This window comes from Papaver somniferum, unplaced genomic scaffold (assembly GCF_003573695.1).
Source record: "Papaver somniferum cultivar HN1 unplaced genomic scaffold, ASM357369v1 unplaced-scaffold_117, whole genome shotgun sequence".
NCBI classification, from domain to species: Eukaryota; Viridiplantae; Streptophyta; class Magnoliopsida; order Ranunculales; family Papaveraceae; genus Papaver; species Papaver somniferum.
Genome location: NW_020620714.1, coordinates 9995078 through 10010266, shown reverse-complemented (window position 1 = coordinate 10010266; position 15189 = coordinate 9995078). Strand labels below are relative to the sequence as shown.

Here is a 15189-nt window from a genome sequence, read left to right as displayed (position 1 = left end):
TTGAGACTAAACTTAATTACTTTAGGAAAATAGATCGACACATTTTCTTAAGGAAGACCACCTCTTTTATTGTGGTCAGCTGTGTGAGTCAAATCTGATTGACTTAGAGGATCCCCAATTATTCAGGCTTTTGTTATGCGCTTCTAAGTTCTTAGTTGAGTATTTCCAGACTCTCCAGCCTGATCTTCAGAATTCCTTTGAGGAAATCCAACCGATGAAATCTTTTTATTTAGAACCTTTTATAGAGCCTAAACCTGAACCACAACTAGATGTAGTTGTCTTAAACAAGGGTATGTTCGATATATTCTTGGTTTGTTGTAGTTTCCTCTTCTTGTGGTTAGCACTTTTTGATCCAGATGACCCACAATTATTCCGGCTGCTGCTTTATGATTGTACGAGGTGATTAATTCCTTCCGATGTCTGGCTGAAGACTTTAAACTTAGCACTTCTTCGGAGGTAACCCAATCTAATGCAACACGGTAATATCCTTTCTTAACTCTTTTGCTTCGAGTGGTAACAGTTTCTCATTGTTCATGCTTTTAATTTTATCTTTAGAAGGACAATGTTAGATTTAAGTTTGGGGGCATGGGAGAAACTTTTTAGTTGCAATAAAGAAACTCCAAATCCTAGAAATTTATGTTTATTAAGGATGGCACTAACCAATCTAAGTGGATGGGAACATCTTGGTTGTAGGAGTTGAGGAACCAATCTGATTAGATGGAAACATATAAAGAGTCTATTCATAAAAGCACAGAGCTCAGGTGTTAAAATTAAAAAAAAAATGGGAGTTTCGCCATATCTCGTTGAATCCTAATATTTCTGTTTTTATTTTTTAAAGTGATTTGGTGGCGCACACGATTCAAGTTGTTACCATTTCTAGGGTGAAATAGAGTGATCGAGATACCACAAAAAAAAAAAAAAAATTGAGACCAGACCATTAAACTAACCGGAATAAATTCAATAAATTCGACCACTGGTGCCCTTGTATATGCCACTTGTGTTGACCTAGAGTTAGGTTTATCGGCCACTGGTTCCCTTGTATTTGATAGTTGTGTTGATATTAGTCATACCGGTATCTCAGTCCATTAGGATAGGTTCATCTTGGCAGAGGTCTTCAGACAGATATGGGAAACACCGTTCACTTTAAACCATCTATTTTTCTCTTTATTCATCTTCTTAATCTTTCCATGTGATTGGTTGACTCCGGTTATGATGTCTAGAAACTATCTGAGTAGAGCTCTATCACTTATATATGAATTATAGTATGCTGAGTGCAAACTCGTGTACAACAATTGGAATTTCGCATCAGGGTACTTCCTCCTATAGTCAATGTTTGTATGCCAACCAAGGAGATTATTTAGTGCCTTTCAAGGTTCTGCGTAGATAGCTAGGGTCTGGAATAAAGGTTTTGTGGGTACACCTCTGGTAAACCCTCCCGAGACTATAACTCGGTCACTAGGGCCACCTAGTGAGTTTTTATTTTCTAGAATAAATTTTCTCGAGGACTAGCAAAATATAAGTTTGGGGGTGTGATGAGCGATTAATTCTTATATACTTACTACCCAAAATATATATTGTTGGTGCTTATTTTGGTATTTATTGTGTTTTTGTAGGTAAATGAATAAAATGGGCTCTTCCAAGAAAATCAGCTAGGATTCCAAGAAGAAAATATGGACTACAGAGTACAGGGGTCGTGAATACTTTTGGATCTAAATGGGATAAGCTCAATTTAAGTTAGTGAAGGAGATGATGGGATGAATTTGGTTTAATAAATTAATATGCTCGGGCATTTTGGTCTCGTGGATTTTAGGAAGAAGGACTTGGTGATTAGTTCTCGAAGGATTTAGGAGGTATCACGTAAAATGAAAAATCCTACTCAATAATTAATGTACGACGTATGTCGACATGGTGGAGGAAGAAAGGAAACTAAATATCTTTTGCAACTAAAGAAGATTGATTTTGAGCATAAGATCAATATGTGCTCATATAATATTTTCTTTCCCATGAAAATAAAAGCAAGTGGTCGGACATGTGGACAGTCTTTATTAGATGATATTGTGTATTCTTAGACAAGTGGCACACTCTCATTGGACATGACATGTGGAAGAGAATTAAAAGAGTAAGTTTAGATTTTGTTGAAATATATATATATTGATATAGAGAACATAAAACCAGGCGAGTTATGGGAGAGCCGGTGAGTCGGTAGCCAGTTTCACAATTTTCTTTTATTTCTTATATTTAGTTTTCTTTATAATAATGAGGAACTAGAATCACATCCTGGGATTATGGAGGAAGCGTTGTTCCAATAATAAAGTGGTATTTTCTTATTAATTTATTATTGTAATTTCTTTATGATTATTTGCACGAACTATAATTGATTATAATATTTTGATTAATTAGTTGTGTTCTCTCTTGATCGTGCATGCTTAGCTTAGAGCTCTTGATGTTCCATACTTGCGATTAACAATTAATATTTTGGAAATCTAATATTGGCAATATCTTAGAATCAAATTGAACGTATGAATTGCATAAATATTGTTGTTAACTGAATAACTTAAAAATTGGCCAATGGTGGAATCCATAGTCTCAGTTGTTTCCATAATCTTAAATCTTAAATCAATCTTCACAAGTCCGAGAGAACAACAACCTTATTTACCACTATTTAAAATCCCATCAAGCTTCCTAGACCCAGAGATAGCTAGAGTTAGTGGCCAGTGCAGTGAATCAACTACTGCATTTCAAGTAGCTGTAGCTGATGGAAACAAATTGGTAAGCACAGCTAAATTCTCAAGTTTTCCCTAGAGTATGCAAGGCCATCAGTTTGATTTTGATTTGAGGCTGTTACCCCTAGGTGGTTGTGATATGGTCTTAGGAGTTGACTGGATGAAGACTATTAGCCCTGTGCAATTTGACTTCTCCAAGTTAATTGGAATCTCAGACACTACTCGAAGTATTTCCTTGATAACAGGTGATGCAAGCTCTTAAAAAGTGAGAAGAAGAAGCAAGTATTCATGGCACATTTATTCTCACTCGGAGCCATTGAATCTGACACCACTATACCTGAACCCCTCAAGCCTATCCTTAACTCATTTGAGACAGTGTTCAAGGAACCCAACACCCTACCTCCACACAGAAACCATGATCACTACATTCCACTTAAACCACTTTCAACTCCTCCAAATCAAAGACCCTATAGAATTCCCTATATACAGAAGGAGATAGTGGAAAAACTGGTACAAGAAATGTTAAATGATGGAATCATCAAACCCAGTCACAGTCCTTTCTCTTCCCTAATTTTATTAGTTAAAAAGAAGGATGAGACTTGGAGATTTTGTGTATATTACAGAAAGGTAAATGAGATAACTATAAAAGACAAGTACCCCATTCCAGTTATTGAAGAATTACTAGATGAGCTAAATGGATCAAAGGTGTTTTCTAAAATTGATCTGAGGGAAGGATATCATAAAATAAGAGTGGCAGTATCTGATACACACAAGAATGCTTTCAAAACTCAACAAGGGCACTATGAGTTTCTAGTTATGCCCTTTGGATTGTTTAATGCTCCTGCAAGTTTTCAGGCCTTGATGAATGATGTATTCAAACCCTTCTTGAGGAAGTTCATATTAGTCTTCTTTCATGACATTCTGGTATACATCCTTGACATGGAAACTCACCAACAACATCTCACTTCAACACTGTATCTCCTTAAGGAACATTCTATCTATGCCAAGTTAAGCAAATGTTATTTTGGGAAGTCACAGATTGAATACCTGGGTCACATAATTAATGGAGAAGGAGTAGCTGCAGATCCTGAGAAGATCTCTTGTATGAAGAACTGGCCTACACCAAAGACTATAAAAGAGTTGAGAGGGTTCTTGGGTCTTACATGGTACTACAAGAAGTTTGTAAAGGGGTATGGAATTATTTGCAAACCTCTAACTGACTTACTTAAGAAAAATAACTTCACATGGAATGAGGCAGCCCAACTGTCATTTGAACAACTGAAAGAAGCCATGATAACCACCCATGTGCTTATATTACCAGATTTCTCAAATCCATTTGAGATATGCACTGATGCTTGTGACACATGGGTAGGAGTTATACTGATGCAGAACAAGAGACCAATTGCTAGCAAAGGAATGAGAACCAGGTTTCTAGCTCTGTCAACATATGAGAAGGAGATGATGGCAGTGGCCATGGCATTGACCAAGTGGAAGACTTACTTGATGGGGAATAAGTTTATCATATATACTGACCATCAGAGTATTAAGTATATTCTAGAACAAAGAATTCACGCATCTCTACAGCAGAAATGGCTTTCAAAACTCTTGGGGAACACATATGAGTTGATGTATAAAAAGGGTACTGAGAATAAAGTAACAGATGCCTTATCCAGGGTTGTAATGACTGAGGACTCTAACTGCAATGCCATATCTCAGAGTCAACCTTCTTGGATAGAATAAATACAATACAGCTACTCAGAAGACCAAATGACAAGTGACATTATTTCTAAGTTACTCATTCAAACTGATGCAGCAGAGGATTATAGCTACCAACAAGGAGTGCTGAGATTCAAAAATAGAATTTATGTGGGGTAAGTGGAGATCTTAGAAAGAAGATATTGGAAGCAATTTATACTTCAGCCATTGGAGGACATTCAGGGTCTCAAGATACCTATCAGAGGGCCAAGTTATATTTTTATTGTAAAGGAATGAAACAACAAATACTGCAATATGTACAAGGATGTGACGTTTTCCAGCAACACAAGAGTTTCAACACCATGCCAGCAGGGCTCTTGCAACCACTGCCAATACTAGATTCAGCATGGAAGCATATCAGCATGGACTTCATCACAGGGATGCCCAAATCTGAAGGAAGAACAGTGATCTTAGTGGTGGTGGACGGATTTACCAAATACATCCATTTCTTAGCTCTTAGCCGCCCCTATACTACCTCATCTGTAGCCAAGGTATTCATTGACTCAATATTTAAGTTACATGGGTTACCCAAATCAATAATCTCTTATAAAGATAGTGTGTTCATGAGAAACTTTTGGCAAGCCCTATTTTCAAAATTGGGAACCACTTTACATATGAGCACTGCCTACCATCCTCAGACAGATGGACAGACAGAGAGAGTAAATGCATTCTTAGATACTTACCTAAGATGCATGACAAGATATAGGCCTTCAAAATGGGTTACATGGCTCTCATTTTCTGAGTGGTGGTATAATACTTCCTATCATACAAGTTTAAAGCTAACTCCATTTCAAGCATTGTATGGGTTTGCACCGCCTCAGTTTGGCTTTCTATCCTCTCAAGCTGGAGTACATGCTGCAGTAAAAGACTATCTACAACAAAGACAGTTGATGAGTCAAGTATTGAAGGAAACTCTAGAGATGACACAACACATGGTCAAACAACAAGCTGCCAAGAAAAGATCTGAGAGGTCTTTTGAAGTAGGAGACTGGGTATATTTGAGACTCCAACCATATCGCCAAACTTCCATTCAGCTGAGAAGAAATTTAAAGTTTGCATCCAAATTTTATGGTCCTTACAAGGTACTAGTTAAGATAGGAGCAGTGGCATATAAGCTGGAGTTACCTGCCAGTTCAAGGATACATTCTTTAATACCACCACTTCAACTTGGTGGGGGTATTAAATCTCACGCGTAAACACGTATTTCACATACGTACAAGTTGTTGTAACCCTTTCTGTTCCTTCTATTCTTATGCTATAAATACCTATTCTGTAGCCAATTAGGTTGAGTCTTGATTGTAAAGTCCTGTTCTACAGATGTACCTATTCCTTAGTTCCTTCTGTTTCGTTTTCTCTTATATTTAATCCAATGTAATTCATATAAATAGTACTCAATGAAACTCATCTCATAAGTTGTGAGAAAACCTTAAATCAATACTGCTTTACACATCCACTAGGTTCATCTTTTTAACCGTGAATATTATACCCGTTGTGCAATGGATTGGATGTGAGTATATTTTTAAATACGGTCACTTGGATGGATTGGAAGCGGGTGGTACCAAATCCATATCTACCCATGTGCTACTCACCCCCGGCTGGGTGGCCAGGGTTACATTAGAAATTGGGGTGGGGTGTGTGCAGAGGGTGGTGGGTGGTTAAATATAAGTGGAAATACTTCAAAAAGCGAGGCTTTGCACGAAATACTTCCCACCACGATATACACGAATTTGTAGTCACATCATAAAGTTCTCCTGTATGGCATTTATCTAGCTAGTTGGTTGAGAGTGGATGAAATCAATTATGGAGCTTTATAGGGGGATTATTACGAATTTAAATGAGTAATGTTCATCAAGTTATCAAACCGTCAGCACATACATCACCCACAAAAAAATAAATTACATATTTTCTATAAGATGTCAAATTTCGAAAACGGTCCTCAACCATTATATATGGTTGATGTATCTTGTGTCAGGATTTGCTTATGGAATCACTGACAACCGCGGAATAACGGATATTGAGATATTATGATGAATAATAAGTAAACCAAGCATAAGCAACTATAATAATACGAGAAAGATAAATCAACGTCGTGTGAATCCCAGCAAACCCTTGGTTACACCGCAATAATTACCCGAGACGATAACTTTGTCTCTTGTTCCTCACCAATATGCTCTCACAACGAAACCCTAGCTTTAGCTCTAAAAGCTATACAACAAATTTCTCACCAATCTCTTAATCGTTTTCTACGCAATACAATTCTACAAGGCCTAATTACCTATTTATATAGGTTACAAACTTGGCCACCAAGAATCCTAGCCGGTTTAGGAAACCCCTTCCCTAAATAACCACGGCTAACTTTAGGAAATAATAATTAGTCTTCAATAACTAACAATCTCCCACTTTGAAGACTCATTTATCGTCTTCAATTCTCCTTTTCTTAAACTTTGGATTGACGGTGCTAAAATATCTTCATGTCAGTGCGGCTCCCCTCCCAGATCCTCATTCTGAGAGACCAACTAAAGCCTTGCAGAGCTTTAGCTTGTCTGATGTAACTCCCTTGGTAAACATATCCGCCAGATTCTTCAAACCAAGAATCTTCTCTAGCTTCAACTTCCCTTCTTCTAAGAGATTCTGAATGAAATGATAATGAATATCTATATGCTTCGTCCTAGCATGATAGGCTGAGTTCTTGGCTAAATGTATAACGCTTTGACTGTCGCTAAACAAAATACTATCTCGTTGTTCCTTTCCCAACTCATCTAAGAAACCTCGTAACCAAATCATATCCTTGATCTCTTCTGTGACTACTACGTACTACTCTTTCGTAGTGGACAATGTTACCAACTTCTGTAACCGTGAGTTCCAACTCACTGCAGCTGACCCCATAGTATAAACATAACTGGTCGTACATCGCCTTTTATCTACATCACATGCGAAGTCTGCATCCACATAACCCCTCAAGATAGAACCACCTTTTCCATAACACAATGGTACATTTGTGTTACCTCTCAAATACCTGAGAATCCACTTCACAGCTTCCCAATGTTGTTTTCCTGGGTTGCTTGCATATCTACTCACTACTCCCACTACATGTGCAATATACGGTCTCGTGCACACCATAACATACATTAGACTCCCAATAGCCGAAGAATATGGTACGTTAGCCATGTACTCCTTTTCTTCATCTGTCTTCGCACATTGCATACTTGAAAGACGAATTTGACTTCCAAGTGGAGAACTAACTGGTTTAGCATTCTCCATATTGAAACTTTTCAACACTCGTTCAATATATTCAGCCTGACTAAGCATAAGTACACCCTTAGCTCTGTCTCTTATGATCCTCATACCAAGAATCTGCTTTGCTTCACCAAGATCTTTCATAACAAACTCACTTAGCATTCTTCAAATTCTCAACTTCTTGTAGAGATGTTCCGGCAACTAACATATCATCCACATACAGTAATAATACAATGTAGTCAGAACCGCAACTTTTTGAAGTAACAACAATAATCTGCATTACACCGTGAGTAACCACCTCTATGCATGAAGTTATCAAACTTCTTGTACCACTGTCTCGGAGCTTGTTTTAAACCATACAAACTCTTCTTTAGCTTGCACACCATCTCTTCCTTTCCTTTTACTATGAATCCTTCTGGCTGCTTCATGTAAATTTCTTCATCTAGGTCACCATAAAGAAAAGATGTCTTTACATCCAACTGTTCAAGGTAGAGATCTTCAGAAGCCACTAGATTTAACACTACTCGAATAGTAGTCATCTTCACAACTGGAGAAAATATCTCGTTGTAATCAACACCAGGTTTTTGCTGGAAACCTTTCACAACCAACCTCGCCTTGTAGCGAATATCTCCATTTGCTTCAGACTTCATCCGATAAACCCACTAGTTATGCAACGCCTTCTTACCTCTTGGTAATTTTACTAACACCCAAGTGCCATTCTCCTCAAGTGAATTCATCTCATTTTCCATAGCAAGTTTCCACTTGCATGAATCATCAGCCGCTAGTGCTTCTCTAATATCTTCAGGTTCACCTCCATCCGTAAGTAATAGATAATTCAGAGCATACCTTGAATTCGGTTTCGGATTTCTTGACGATCTTCGTACTTCTTGTGGAACTGTAGGAGTAACTCCCACTGCAGCAGAAGTCCCTTCTTGTACTTCTCCGCCATCAGTAGCATCGTGCTCTTCTTGTACCACACTTTTTCCAGAAACGTCATCAATATTGATATGCAACTCCTTATCGACGTTGCTTGATCCGACATCTTCAACTTGCGTCTTATTCCTGTCCTTGTAAAACTCATTCTCATTAAAAGTGATGTCTCTACTTCGAATAACTTTGTGACCCTCGTAGTCCCGAAGTTTATACCCAAAAGCATCATTTCCGTAACCAAGAAATATACACTTCTTTGCTTGAGCACCTAACTTAGACCTCTCACCGGGACTAAGATGAACATAACCAACACAACAAAAAACTTTCAAATATGAAAGATTTACCTTTTTGCCGGTCCAAACCTCCTCTGGTATCTTCATATCTAATGGACTACTAGGTGTCCTATTGATTAGATAAGCAGCCGTCTCTGTTGCATGTGCCCAGAAGGTCTCGGGCAAACCAGACTGTAACCTCATGCACCTAGCACATGCACTCAACGTCCAATTCATACGTCCTACTACTCCATTCTCCCGTGGCATCCTTGGAATTTTCCTCTACAAACGAATTCCATTTGTAGCACATAACTGTAAGAATTCTGTTTTGTCATACTCACCACTGTTGTGTGACCTTAGACACTTCAACTTCAGACCAGTTTCTGTTTCAACCAAAGCTTTCCACTTCTTAAACACTTCATACACCTCGAACTTATTCTTCATGAAGTAAAGACACACCTTCCTTGAGTGATCATCAATAAATGTGACATAATATTGGAACCCGCTGTGATATGCAACATCAATTGGTCCCCATATATCCGTGTGAACCAAATCAAGTTTCTCACTTCTCATGGCTCTGCCGCCTCTGCTGAAACTAACCCGTTTTTTCTTTCCAAGAACACAGTCTTCACAAAAACTCATATCAATAGAATTCACCTTAGGTAGATATCCTCCCGAACATAAAATCTTCATGTTCTTCTCACTCATGTGACCTAATCTTCAATGCCATAAGTTAGTGTCTTCACCACTACTAGCCACTGCTAAAGTAGTTCAATCTGAAGTCCGGTATAGAGTACCGACTCTAACTCCACGAGCTAATACCATAGCTCCTTTGATCACTTTCCAATTGTGTTTCGTAAGCACAACTTCACAGTCATCATCACAAACTTCGCCCACAGACACCAAGTTCTTCTTCAAATTTGGAACGTGTCGTACATCCTTCAATTTCCATGTCGAACCGCTGACTTTCAAGATCACATCACCCAAACCAATGATGTCGCATGCTTCACCGTCACCTAAGAATACTTGGCCATAATATCCTTCTTTATAAGAGATCATAATACTCTTACACCCGTTGCATGGAAAAAAGCTTCCGATTCTATAATCCAAGACTCATCTTGCTTGCCCTCAGAGAGTAGTACAAAACCTTCCGTAATCACCTTCTTGTTATCAACAAGGACCTTCACGGTTCCGTAGCTACACCTACGTTGACCTCTTCTTGATTACCTTTGTTTCCACCATTAATAGCACCTTTGTTTTTCGGAAAATCATGCTTGAAGTTTCCTACTTTCTTACACGCCCAACACTCAACAGCACCTCTAGGCCGGGATTGAGATCTCCCCCTAGACTTTCCTCTAGACTTCCATCTGGATTTGTTGTTGTTGTTCCTATTTGAACTCCTTCCTCTATCTTCTTCCTGCAAACTTAAGGCCGAGCTTGAAGTACTAGAACCATAACCTTGTTCCATTCTTCTTTCCTCTTCAGCGATCAACCTTTGTTGCACATCATCAAGCTTCAACTTCTCTCTCCCTACGGAATTGCTAATGGTTGTCCTTGCAGTCTCCCAACTCTTTGGTAATGACGACAACAACCGCAAAGCTTGAACTTCATCATCAAAAGTAATACTAACTTTTGAAAGCTGAGAAATAATAGATTTAAACTTCCCAAGATGTGCTAAAATCGCTTCTCCTTCTTGCATCTTCAGATTATATAGTTGTTCACACAACATAATCTTCCCCGAGGCTAATGACTTTTGATACAACTTTTCAAGTTTATCCATAAGATCTTTCGTACTAGTTTCCTCTTGTACGTTATTGTAGACTTCTTCCGTTAGGCATCTACGGACCACGGCTACACACTCGTGATCAAGAGTTGTCCATTCATCGTCTTTGCATGCTCCCTTTTTCACAACTCCACCCAATGGATCAGCAAGGTCTTTCTCATATAGGTAGTCTTCCATCTGAGACTTCCAAAATGCAAAGTTCTTCCCATTAAAAACTTTAACCCTAGCTACCGTATTTTCGTTATTATCACTTATAACTTCCACTCCAATCGTACTACGATAAACCCTAAAGCTCTAACCCGAGCTCTGATACCAGTTGTCAGGATTTGCTTATGGAATCACTGACAACCGCGGAATAACGGATCTTGAGATATTATGATGAATAATAAGTAAACCAAGCACAAGCAACTATAATAATACGAGAAAGATAAATCAACTCACAAGACACAAGATTTATAGTGGTTCGACCAATATATACAACTTGTATATATTGTCTACGTCCACTTTGAGCCGCACCAAATCAAATCCACCATGAAGAAAAACGATTACAACGTCGTGTGAATCCCAGCAAACCCTTGGTTACACCGCAACAATTACCCGAGACGATAACCTTGTCTCTTGTTCCTCACCAATATGCTCTCACAACGAAACCCTAGCTTTAGCCCTAAAAGCTATACAAGAAATCTCTCACCGATCTCTTGATCGTTTTCTACACAATATAATTCTACAAAGTCTAATTACCAATTTACATAGGTTACAAACTTGGCCACCAAGAATCCTATCCGGTTTAGAAAACCCCTTTCCTAAATAACCACGGTTAACTTTAAAAAATAATAATTAGTCTTCAATAACTAACATCTTGATCATAAAAGAAGAAAGCTATAACATGAGAACCAACCAATATGAAAAATATAATATTAACTTTGGTGGTGCATGAATGAAGCCTAGATGTTAGGGTACGTAGTCGTACATACGAAGGCTAGATATTCCTAGATAAGTTCTGCTGCTTCATTTCCTCCATGCCAGCATCTTTATTTCTCGCCATTTTTAATAACGTTTCCACGCATTTACCACATCAGCAAATGTTTTTGACGAGGAGCCACCTTCAGCCAATGTGCTAGTCGCAACACATTTAAGTTCTCTCATGTTACTCCTAACTCTCTTCCCTTCTTCTCCTTCCATAAGTCCCTTCACAACTTTACAAATCTCATCACGTCCTATTATCCCACCTTTCATTGGTTTCGGCCTTAAAGCTACCTTCACATCATCTGTAAGCAACACGGCAGTCATCGTCTGCTCCGCAAAGAGTGGCCATGCAATTAAGGGGACACCATGCACGATGCTTTCAAGGATAGAGTTCCACCCACAGTGGGTTAAAAACCCACCGGTTGATCGATGATTAAGGATTTCAATTTGCGGTGCCCATTTAGAAATAACCAACCCCGACTTTCGGGTTCTATCCAAGAATCCTTTTGGTAAGACTTCAGAAGGATCCTCAACACCTTGAATTCTCAAGTAAGATCCACCTGCATCCTTTTCAGGACGTCTTAAAAACCACAGAAACTTTTGTTCACTCATTTCAAACCCTAGAGCCAACTCAGTTAGTTGCTCACTAGAGAGAGTTCCACCGCTGCCAAATGACACGAACAGAACAGAACCGGGTGGTTGATTACCTAACCATTTCAAACAATCTGACTCATTAGATCCGTCACAGCGTACACCAGTTCTAATGAGCGGTCCAATTGCATAAACCGGTGGATTATCCCATTGTTTCCCATTCAAAGCCTCAATAGCATCATGTTCAATTTCCTCAAAGCTATTTACAAAGATGCCCCTACTAAAATTCAACTCTTTCGACCATTCTAAAAACTTCGTATAATTCTCTGTCTTCCTATCTTGAAATGCGATGAAAAGATCGACCCCGCGGATTGGTACACAACCTGGAATCTGAATCGGGTCAGGTACGTCTCTAAACTCACAAGAGTAATCCTGGTCCAGTTTGGATGAATGGTAAACCAAAGACAAAAACAGAGCTGATGATGCAAAGAAAATATAAGCCTTGATATGAAATTCATCAGCAATATGAATAGCATTCGTACAAAAACTGTCAACAACAAGAGAGACGACTCTGTGAGTTGAAGCAATGGTTCTAATTGAGTCAGAAAAAGAAGGGAGAGAGCGATTCACTGTTGCAAACATCTGAGCAAGAACATCATGAGAAAGGTCATTCAAATCAACAGGAGGCAAAATGATTGTACTGATAGCAATTGGTAGAGAACCAAGAGCTAATTTTAGTGCTTTAAATGGAGAATTAGTTTCTGTTGGAATAATTATCGTGGCTGAGAAACCATGATCAAGAACGAATCGTTTAGCAAACTCAATGATTGGTATGAGATGACCCATACCTGGACTCGGCATGATAATTACATGGGGAGGTAGAGTTTTTTCCATGTCTGATGATGAGAATTTGATAAAGATGATGAGAAGGTGAACTGAATGAAGGCGATTTATGTAGAAACCAAAATTACAGTACGATCACAGAATTAACATGAAAAAATTTGTTCTGACTTCTCTTAATTTTAATATACAAAGTTTGAAATTTGAATTAATTGTCTTCCAGTGGTTTCATGTTTAAGATAAGCTTTCACTCGTAAAAACAGCTCATCTTACATGCATGCACTAATTAACCAAAGAAAGGAAAAAATAACTAAACCAAAGAGAGCAAAAAACAAACAAAAATAACTAAAAACAGAGGGAAAAGGACCCAAAAAGGACGAAAGCATTTTAACAGTGAGATTACGTGCTACGGACGGCCTATAGTGGGTCTCATAGATTAATTTGAAATTGTGATTACTGTAAAATTTGGATCGCAAACCAAATGCAAGATATATCATGATGAATTTTCCTTCGTGCTAACTATATAAATATCCCTTGTTTTGATAGGCTTCACAAATATTATTATCACATAATAAATATATCTTTTTATAAGCCCATCAGGGATCCATTAACATTTATTTTGTTTCCATATTCACTCTTCCTCATTCAATACGTTTTTAAAGAAAAAAATTTCTTTAATTTTAGATCTAAACTTCTTCCACCTTCTCTCATGAAAACAACCACCACCACCGAAGCTTCTGCAACTACCACCACCAGCTCTGTCGCCGCCATCGCCACCACCACGTCCTCCACTATTAACTGCAGATCCATCACCATACTTGATTTCGATTTAACTCTGATAGATTAGTAACCTTTTAAAGAAAAATCATTCTATTTCTTTTAATTTCAGATCTCAAAATCGAATCTGCACCAACATCATCTTCATTGCAGCCACCAACACTAACACCACCATTTGTATCTCTGACGCCATCACCATTAATTACCACCACCACCATCAACATCACCACCATCACCATTTTTATCTCGATCTCCACATTTTTTGTTTATTTTTTCCCTAATGAGATTCGAGAGAGAGGTTTGAGTGAGATCATCAACAACAACAATCCATCACCGATTCACAACAATTCGTTTGAACCAATAAACTTCAGATATAAATTTGATAATTTCGATTTCATTAAATTCCCAGATCTGGGAAATAAGTGATATGGTATGAAAATCGAGTTTTGAAGATAGATAGATGTGATCTTAATACCAGTCGACATAAAGATTAAATGGAAAGGTAACCAATCAATTTAATTTTTAAACTAGTATAAATTTCTTGTGATTTTGATTTTGATTCAATAAAATTCAGCGAAATCAATAATTTTTATATGATTGTTTTTCAATTGTTTACTGGTAATGATTTAGGTGATTTGTGTTTATTTGGTGTTGTAAAAGTGGCACTGGATGTTGTTGTAGTGGTGGTGGTGGTGATTGTTCTAAGGACCCCCAAGCTCGTCAACGCTATTAGACTAGTCAAGAGACTATTATCTGATAATAATTCGATTAGTTTAACACAAACGTTAATTAATAGATTAATCTAACAACGACCTAGATACGAAACTAGTACCGTTGGATATGTCTGGAAAAGTTATGCACCGGATACCGGACGAAGGAGATATCATTGGATGGATATAAAGGGGGTAAAATAGTCTTTTGTTGTGTGGACCGACCCTGACTAACCATAACTATTTGGAGGGTGCAATTATCAGTTGTCCTTGGTCTTATCGGGACAAAATCGAGTAGATATACTCGAACCTCTTTTCTTCTTTTCTTTCTTATTCTTCTTCTTATTTCTTATCGTTTCTCTTTCTTCTTCTTCTCTTTCTGTTTTCTTCTTTCTTCTCGTTTTCTTTCTTCTTCTCTCTGTTTTCTCTTCTGTCGATTTCCGAGGGATGGAATTGGGTTTTGTTTGAGGGAATTAGTTGGTGAAGCTGTGTAGATATATGAGATATAGTTGTTGTGAATTATGAAGAAGAACAAATAGAGATGTCGGGTCCGTGATTTAATCAGGGAGATTTAGAAATTAGGGTTTTTGTTTGATTTCGAGTTT

The 15189-nt window shown here is 38.0% G+C and overlaps 1 protein-coding gene across 1 annotated transcript; it reads right to left on the bottom strand.

Moving 5' to 3' along the window:
- Nucleotides 1–11747: 11747 nt before the first annotated feature.
- Nucleotides 11748–13151, bottom strand: LOC113329829 (hydroquinone glucosyltransferase-like). The gene has a single exon (XM_026576654.1). The coding sequence runs from the start codon at nucleotides 13149–13151 to the stop codon at nucleotides 11748–11750; it is 1404 nt and encodes a 467-aa protein (XP_026432439.1).
- Between the last annotated feature and the right edge of the window lie 2038 nt (nucleotides 13152–15189).